At 39.4% G+C, this 9,625-nt stretch overlaps 1 protein-coding gene across 1 annotated transcript; it reads right to left on the reverse strand.

The window, feature by feature from the left end:
- Positions 1 to 206: 206 nt before the first annotated feature.
- LOC103710638 lies at positions 207 to 7,029 on the reverse strand. Its single transcript, XM_039124210.1, has 3 exons — positions 6,186 to 7,029; positions 1,101 to 1,853; positions 207 to 606 (listed from the first exon to the last, which is right to left on the reverse strand). The coding sequence occupies exons 1-3, from the start codon at positions 6,786 to 6,788 to the stop codon at positions 481 to 483; spliced, it is 1,482 nt and encodes a 493-aa protein (XP_038980138.1). The 5' UTR covers positions 6,789 to 7,029; the 3' UTR covers positions 207 to 480.
- Positions 7,030 to 9,625: the final 2,596 nt, after the last annotated feature.

Consider the following 9,625-nt stretch of genomic DNA (forward strand, 5'->3'; position numbering starts at 1 on the left):
TTCCTCTCGCTTAACCCGATCACACCCCTGTTTCTAAGTGCCGAGGGAGTCCACGGAACCAAAACAATATCAGAGTCAGCTTATTTCTAGTCCAATAAGCTCACAATCGAGACAAGGATTTCCAACCGCGTCATTAAATCGAGCACTTCGCATGATAAATTTCTTTACCATTCCCTCCACCCCAAACAAAATCTTTGCAAGGGAACTGAAAAGCACAAACTCCAATTGCCGACCAAGATGTATTAATACATTTTGGAAGATAACCACATCCATATACATTATATGATCTTAGAGGCCGCAGAACATTTCATGAAATTAACTACGGGTTTGCATCCACTCCCTTGGATAAAAAGCAGCCATGGAATCATTTAGCAACGCCTAGGAATCTACATCCAGAAAATAAGCATACAGCCATCTAATACTGGTCACTGTATCAATACATATTTAACCTCAAAACTGAAGAGGCTTAGTAGGATGCCCTCAAAGAAGTGACTTACTAGGATGTTGGCCACACCATCTTTCATGTAGTAACGTCAACAAATTAGGCGAGAAGACATCACTTAGGACCGTGCTTGAGGTCAAGCAAGCCCTCAACAAATTCAGCACCTGCAATTGAAAAACAATTCACAATTAAACGACACGAAGAAAGGAATTACATTTAGCTGCCGCTGGTAAGACCTTTCGGTCAAGAGCTGCCTAGTTGATATCTTATCAGATGAATGTGGGAAAGAAGAACAAGAAGGTTTGGACCTTGGACCCCAATTAGCATTTTGCTGATGTATGCTAGTGATGCTAATCTAGAATTGAATTGCACACAGTTTGCTGCAAATGGAAATGCTCAGTAACGATGAGCTCCAATAACTTCCCACACTTGGTGCAGGATTAGCACCAAATTCAATAAAACAAAAATTCTATGAAACCTCGGGGTTCCAACAATTGATCAGAACAAATGAAGCAAGGCAAAGGACTCTTTGTAGCTAATCCATGCAAACGGTACACAGATTTTGATAAAAATGGATTGCTCGCACCACCATTTTGAGGGTGGAACATGGACAAGAGGCTCAAGTGGATAGCATAAAAACTTTGATGTCAGAACTCACCTCTGCTTCTCCCAGGCTGGCTTGTGCCTCCTCTAAACTGTTGATTGGTACCATCAATTTGTTGATGATAGAGACAGCTGAAATGGGTGAGAGCGGAGTCACCTCCATCTCGTCTGTAACCATGAATGTCATCATCTCCTTAGCAAAACCTCCTCCAGTACCAGTACCAGAGGTCTGAAACTTCGGATTCATTTCATAGCTGCATTTAGTCTCTACACCGTGCAAACATGTGATAGTAGCAGAAGGGAGACCAAAGCAGGATTTATGACACACTTTGGTTGTTTGTGGGCACATTTCACCAATATCTAACAGCTGGTTGTCGCAACCAAAATAAGGAGCTAGCTTCGGAGCCAATAGCATATCACTGCACTCCTTAAACTTCATGTAATTATAGCTATTACTTAAGAGCTCAACACTCTCATATAGATTGTCAATACAACCCAGGGAAGAATGCTTGTCCAAGAGCTTAAGAATGGATCCCAAAGGAAAGGTGAGGAAACTGAATAGTTGATCCACCAAGTCTTCCCTGGCTTCTGCATACACTACCTTGTCACTCTCTTTACTTAGGAAAAGTTTCACATCTATTCTCTTGGAATCAGTGGCTGTTGATCTATATTTCACTCTGGTCTGAATTATGACTTCCATTATTGACTTCAGTGAATTCTCCGCATCATCAATCATGTCTGGCTCTTGCAAAAATAAGTCCGTCAAAGGCCTTTTCGATACCAATGATCTCTTAAGCAAGCTCAAAACCTACAAACATACCATTGGTGTGAGATGTTATTCCAGGAAGGTTTTTCTCAGAGGAAATCAAAACAAACTTTTTCACCATCAAAAAAAATAGTTAGACTTGATGGTATTCCGGTAAAACGGGGCTTAGATTTAAAACTTCTCACCAAGGGGATTCAGTTTCAATGCAGGGCCTGACCTTGTGCAACTGCTGCTTGGCTTGATTTTAAGGCATCATGATACATGCATGACAGGCCAACTTGGGATAGGATAGCAAAAGGGCAAGCTTGTCTAGGTCTGCAGGGCAGTAGGTGTAGTATTGCAGGATGATCCACAAGTATTGTGCAAGGCGAAGGCTGTAGGACGTGATGTAAGAACAGCTGCTGAAGAATATTGTAAGGTGGCTTGTTTGAAACAAATACTTCAAGAGAAGTAGGCCCAACTCCAGCATTTTGAAAATGTCACATGTCAAAGAAGTACAGAGGCAAGATGGTTAAATACTTGTGTTGGAAATCAGAGAGCACAATTTCCTCGAAAACAAAAGTTGCATTCCCTCATCCCTCAGTTTCTTGAGAGGGGGAAAAACATCATTGGGCCTCTTTAACAGATAGAAGCTTGTAGAGCCAGAAGATCACCAGTAAGCAAGTTTCATTTAAAAATAAAGATTTGTGGGAGTTGATGGGGCATCGTGGGATGTAAGTCCCTGGCAGGCTGGGTTGTTTACTAGCCGACTTCATATCGCAAGGTCTAGATTTCATGAGGCAGAACCTCGGTTGGAGGTGCTAGGACTGTCGAGGGACAGGATCCCAGGTTGAGCACTCTCTGATACTAGGTTTTAACCTCACTCCTACTCATCACTGCAGGTAACAGTGAGGATGGAGTCCTTTGATTGACTTCTAAAGGTGCCTTCCTATGGCTCACCATGCCATGTGGGCAAGTCCTGGTTGTGGTCATTTGACTAAAGGCTGGATCCAAAGTACCCTGGCTAGCACGGGATGTTGCAGAATCCCCTTGGGGAGGATTTTGGTCCTTGGTCCCATAAATAGGATCCAGAGTATCACGAAACCATGCATACTTTGTTCCCAGCCCTTCTTTGAGTTTCTCCAATCAGGTGGCAGAGAGTTTTGGAAGACACTCGGTTAATAAAGTCCTTGTTGACTAAAGTGATCCTCGTTGGCAAGGTTCGTCGAATCGATACCAAGATCCGTACCGGTCGGCGACCGGTACGGTTCGGTATCGGTTTGAATCGGACAGAACCGTTCAGTTCCGGCCGGTTCTGATCAGTTCCAGCCACATCCAACTAGGTTCCAGCCCCTAGAGGACCAGAACCGTTTTCAGTTTGGGCTGAACTGGCCGGTACGGTTCGGTTTAGCAATCCTTGCTTGTTGGGGATTAGTAGTGATTTTCTTCCATGCATGATTTTAGAGTCAATTAGAGTACAAGAAGTTTGGTTCAATTATATTAAAATTAGTCTGGCATGTTTTATTAAGTCTGTCACATTGGCTCCAAATTGCAAAGTAACCTCCAAGCACTCTTGTTTGTGGATTTGAGATTGATTTCCCAAAACCACCCCTATATACATTGCAAGCTATTCCATGAAGGTTATACAAGAGGCATGCATGCATCCACCAACTATTTGCAAATTTAAGGATTGGTGTGAACTAGTGACCATGATAAGGAGAAAAGCACATGTTGTGAAGAAGAAATGCAACAGCCTATGTGTAGACAAGCTAATCAGAACCCGATCAAGTCTACTATTCCTAAGCTAAGCTATCAGAGATAAAAATCCTTGACCACCCCCCCACCACACACACCCACCTTTTTCTTCCGTCAACACAAAAAAAGGAAACAAAGTATAAACAATAGAAATCTTACGTCTCAAAAAATGCCACTACCATTGCTTGTACAACTTTAAGCCAATTTCAAAGCTTTATAACTCCTCATAAGTGACACAATCGTTTGTGAAAGAAACAATTGGTTTACGGATGAATTAAGAAATTCACCAAATTAGCATGCAATGAATGTGACGCATGCTCAACAATGGTCAATTTATTGACTATACTATTGGCTAGTCCAGGGCATATACAAAAGGCAAATCCAAATGTTTATGTTTTCTAATTATACTTTTCCCTAAATGATTCCCTCCACTCTTTCCACTGCTAATTCAATGCTTCGGACAATCTAGCTGGTTATAAAATGATCGATGCATTTTCCTATTTAATAATACTTTTCCCTAAATAATTCCTTCCACTCTTTTCACGTTGCTAAGTCTACGCTTACGACAATCTTGCTGGTTATAAAATGATCGATGCATTTTCCCAGTTACTGTAGTTGCAACCACAAGAAAAATGGAAAAACAATCTAGTTAATGTCGCTGGCAGTAGACATGTTTGATTGTTCAAATTTTAGACATAATAAGAACAAATTGACATTCTTTTCTCAGTGTATTAAACCAACATTCAGCCTCTAGTTTAAGTGCTTGACCAAAGGACTCCCTGTGTAAAAGCTAGTGGCTTCTTGCTGAAGCAAAGTGCAACATAGTTGCCTCTTGCTATAGAACCAGAAGAAATTACTATATCAAGCTATGCGGCCACAAAGAGTTGTTATACTGGAGGTTTCCAAGTTGTTTTTACATGCCAAATTTATATCACCAAACAGCATACACCTGGCATGAAAATTGTGAAAGAATATATCTATCAGAGAGGAACATAAAAGCATTGAACAACAGTTAAAACCAGCGAGTTGACAATGTCAGCACCTAACACTTCATGTTCCTTACATTCATTTACTGACAAATGCTATTCAGTGCCATAACAATATGTTTCAATATTTTCTTTGGTAAGAGGCTCCCACTAGAAATCCCTAATAAATATTTCTTTGATACTTTCCTAACTTGCATGTTTTCTAACTGAATACGGCATTTTGCTGAAGATTCATACATGGGTTTGTCCCTTTCTTTTACCAGTGCACCATTCACAAATTAATTGACCTTCTAAAAGCCAATAACAGCTTGGAGTTTGCATCTCTTATGATCAGATGCTGATTTACACTGTTTTAACTAATGCAAGTAGAAGAAGGATTTCTCTGTTTGTCTCTGTGTGTAAGAGTATGTGTGTGTATGAGAGAGAGAGAGAGACCGATCCTTTCAATTTGAGAAGAGCAATTGTACACAGACAATTTTCCTTTTTGACTCCGCTTAAAGGAAAAAAAAAAAGACTGCCATTTTCCTTTCCCCATTCAAACACAAATCTATACAGAAGCCGCCTGAGGATATTAGATGGAAGTTATAACCCTAAGTAACCACAGGAAAACAGGATTGTAGACTTTTAAGAGTGCGCATTTACATTTCCGCTTCCCACACCCTTCTTTGTTTTCAGAATTCCAGCTAGTTAACTCTTAACATTTTTCCCCTTTTATTCTCACATGATAGATTGCATTGAACATCTGATGGATTTTTCAAGAGTTTCCAGTATTTATAAAAAGAAATGATCAGCCATTGATCTACCCTGTTTTGTCTAAACATTTAGTCATATCAAATTGTTTATACTCTTTGTTAAATTTTTTTTTCCTTTTGCTTTTCAGACTCTAGGAAAACATGTGTCATTGCATTGTTACAGTGTAACAAGAGACCATACTACTCTTGGAGCTAGGGAAACACACCTAGACAATCACGAGATGATGTAAGTATATGACTGCTTAACTAAACATTGAAGTGGACAAGCAAGCATTATTGAATTTCTAAAAAGTTCAGATTATCCAGATTAAAAGATACGGAGTCATTGAATGGATCAATTTTATTCTCGGAATTGCCGCCCCATATCTCCCCCCAAAAAATCTATTAATGTGTAATACCAGCTGCCCCTGGATTGAAACACAACTTCTTACAAAGCTAGTAACCTAGAGGTTCAGTTGTTAAGATATGAGAAGCACAAATAACAATAAAAAGAACTAATTCATTATTTGCACTGGCAGAGAAGCACTTATCAAAATCCTCAAACATAGGAAACACAGAAAAGAACAACCAAAAGTAACAAGTATTAGTCCAAAAGACATGAATAGTACCATTTGGAACTATCATTTGTTGACAACAATTGGTAGATAGCAGACCAGTTTCCCTAGAAGATTCATAGGTTTCTGTTTCCACCTAATGCACAAAATACCAGTTTTTAAAGGGCTAAATCCACTGTATCATTGAACCAGGTCTTGCAGAAAATAGAATATGAAATATTGTCAGATCCAAATGAGGCAATTTTCATCAAAACCTAAGATTTCGAATTTTTATCAACCCAGAAGAGCCAAATGGACAAGTTCTTTTTTTTTAAAAAAAAAAACAGAGACAAAGAGAGATGAACTCACCTCCTCTGCACCCAATTCCACATTCCTCTTCGCCAGAACACTTCCATCTTCGATCCCAAGCTTCTGGATCAAGGCCAGGCTCGCACCCATCGAAACCGGTTTCACCGACAAATCATCACTGACAATGAAGCTCGTTCCCCCCCTGACGAACACTCCGTCCGATCCCTCCGCACCATCCAAATTCATCGCAACAAACGGCACCTCCATGACCTGCCCACAGGGGCACCGAGCTCCAGGAACCGAGCTAAAACCACAGTTATACCTCTTCCTGGGGCATTTATAGTAGACCAGCGGCTCCGAATCATCGACCCTCAAAGCCAAGCCCTCGCATTGGACCCTGGACGGGTTATTGGGACGGAGGAGCATCGTCTTGCATGCGGCGGCCTGAAAGTAGCGGGCGTCGAGATTTTCGACGCTCTTGTAGAGGCAGTCCATGGCGCCGAGGGAGGATTTCTTGCCGAGGAGGCGGACGATGGTGCCGATGGGTAGAGTCAGGAAGCTCAAGAGGATGTCAACGAAATCCTTGTCGGATTCGGCGAAGACGACGCGGTTCTTCTCCTCGTCGACGAGGAGCTTGAGAGAAAGCTTCATAGAGCCGGACATGGAGGACCAGATGACGCGCTCTCGATCGACGATGGTGGTAGCTTTGGGGGTTTGCCGAGGTTTTGGAGAGGAGTGCAGGAAGAGGGAATCGAGGTCTTAGGAGAGAGTTGGGAAAGGAAGAGCAAAGATGGAATTTTTTAACGGAATCGGCAGGCGATCGAAGGGTGGGATGACCAAGCGAGGACTTGACTGCCGTCTCACGTAGCTCTCCGGTACTACGCTTTCGTTACGGTGCCAACTGGAAAAGTTACATTGAACCTCTCTAGAATAACGCATCACGAGATCCGAGAGATTTGAGCCAGCTTCTAAAGACGTCGGTCAATATCCCTGCCACAGAACGTCAGCATTCATTGATCGGATTTCAATAAAACTGGGGAGTATTGAAATAATCCAGGTATCGTCCAGCTGAGTTACAACACAAAAAGATGGAAGAAACATGTCATAAATACACCGGAGGTTAGGTCTAAATTTCAACATGGCAGGCAAATCATTCTTTACCATATGAATGTATGTATGTGTGTGTGTATATATATACACTTGAATTATATAAAAGAAAAATTCCACGATTTTAAATTCTTTTCTCGATTCTTTGAATGATTCCCTATTTAAACTAGTCTATCTCTGTTTGTCTTAACAATCCCATCTACTCTCACCTATTTTTACTAAGATATATTGATGGATTCTTATTTATGGTAGTCTTAAATAGTCAATATATATTTTTAATTGTTATAGTTCATAAACTTGTACATTAAAAATGTTCGGTTTCTTCGATGAAATAAAAAAATAATTAATTAATTATATTTAAATTAATTCTTACGTTTCATTTAAATTTTTTAGTATTTTTATATTTAATTATTAATTGTTATATTTTTTGTTGTGAATGGAGAATTATATGCTTGATCTGGTTTGCATATCTGATTTGGCTTGAACATGAATATATTAGTTTGGGTCTAGCCTATACTTGAACTTGGTACGATCCAAATGACCCACTAGGTCTATAATTTCTTTTATAGACTTGACTTGGTGGGGTTGAGTCTAGATCCATGAATTGAACATGAAATTAGGTTGGTAAGGATCAAGTGTGTCTCGATATGACTTGATCTATTTGTTCCCTAAAAGAGGGTGTCGCATGCGAGCTCAGTCACAAACGATAATCTTAAAGTCTAATTGTTTTTGGCTCAAGTTGCTGCAGCTAACTCTGCAAATGGACCGTCATCTCTTGTAAATCATGGACTTCCTTCAGCCAAACTGGTCAAGGGCACCGACGGCAGCGACGCTCAACGAAAATTCATCTCCAGACGATCAGATATCTATGTACATGCCTTTGTTAGAAGAAATTGTATTGGGCACCGCGTACATCATGTGGTCTATCATGCACTATGCAGATCACCTCGTCTCTTTTCTGTGGATCCTATTCATCATGCGCTTTGTTTCGGCATGTTGGTGCATGTAGTGTATGGTATAAATTGCTCTTTGTTGGTGGAACCTTCATCAGCCTTTTAGGTAGAGTTTATGAAACAGGTTGATTGCCCACAGTATCAATTCTTGAGTTTTGGACCGGTTCTGGGGTTGCAGGCAAGTGGAAGGTTGCCGTAAGGGATTCAGAGTGGTGAAACAAACACCTAATAAAGGTTTCGAGATGGTGCTTTTAATCGGCCATGGAAAGGGGAAAAGGGAATTGGACCTCATGTCAATGGAGTGATGGAGGAAGACTTTGGCTGGATCGATAGATATTCTCATTTCACTTGTATATGAAAACAAATCAATGTACATATATACATACTCTAATAATCCATACGAGTTTTGCAAAATAATCTTGGCAAAGAGACAAATATAAGAGAGAGAGAGAGAGAGAGAGAGAGAGAGAGAGTGGAAGATGATTAAGTAAATGTGATTTTATTAATATATACAACCAATTCATTGGAGAAAGATTTAAATGAAATGTTAAATACAAATTCATTAGAAAGTTTCCTAGACCAATGGGTACGTAGAACTCTCTCTCTCTCTCACACACACATGGTATTATAGATGCAGATTTATTAATGATTTTTATTTGAATTTAACTCTACAATTCTTGAGCCAAAGAAGGTGGTTTTAATTGTTCACTTGTGTGAATTTGTATGGCATTACAGATGGAGTGAAACGGTGTTTTGACTCTATAGATATCTTGCACAAAAGCTATCTCGTGGATATGCTTTTCACTCCATCTGTAATGCCATACAAATTCACTTCATACTGTATCAAAAAGAGCTAGTTATGGTTGTCAGATTTGTTAAATTTAAGCAATTTATTTATTATTTTTTTAAATTCTTTCATGGATAAAAAAATTAAGCAATCTATTTTGTTGAAACTATATCAAAAAAGATATGCTGATTAAATTGAAAGAACATATATAATTCTCTTATTCAATAATAATGTTATAAATTAAGATATAACAACATTATTTTTTCTCTCAACCACTCCGCGTCACTACCTCTCCCAAAACTTTTTAATAATTTTAATCCACCACAAAAGATCAAATGCATTCAAATTGTTGATGAATACAATTTTTTCCCCATCTCCCTTTGAATATGAAATCGATATGTGTCCATAAATAAGTTCTTGTAAAAAAAAAAAAAAAAAAAAAAATCTCAAAAGAGTTCAAATGCATAAAGGAAGTAAAATGAGTTCAAAAGATATCCCAAACAACAATACATCAGCACTGCACCTTCGGGACCCAAGTAATTTTTTGAAGAGAAAGAGAGTGGTCCTAACCCTTGAATTCTTGACAAGTGCGTAAAAGGAAGACACCAGAATACAACACCATATATCAATGGTTAAAATGGGTGATTCATGCT

Source organism: Phoenix dactylifera, chromosome 3 (assembly GCF_009389715.1).
Source record: "Phoenix dactylifera cultivar Barhee BC4 chromosome 3, palm_55x_up_171113_PBpolish2nd_filt_p, whole genome shotgun sequence".
In the NCBI taxonomy this organism is placed as follows: Eukaryota; Viridiplantae; Streptophyta; class Magnoliopsida; order Arecales; family Arecaceae; genus Phoenix; species Phoenix dactylifera.

Bases quoted from the DNA above. Each gene is read 5' to 3' on its own strand.
- LOC103710638 (XM_039124210.1), bottom strand. From the start codon at position 6,788: ATGTCCGGCTCTATGAAGCTTTCTCTCAAGCTCCTCGTCGACGAGGAG. The intron at 1,854-6,185 runs GTGAGTTCATCT...GTATGTTTGTAG, and splicing joins TGGAATTGGGTGCAGAGGAG to GTTTTGAGCTTGCTTAAGAG. The intron at 607-1,100 runs GTGAGTTCTGAC...TTTCAATTGCAG, and splicing joins CCAGCCTGGGAGAAGCAGAG to GTGCTGAATTTGTTGAGGGC.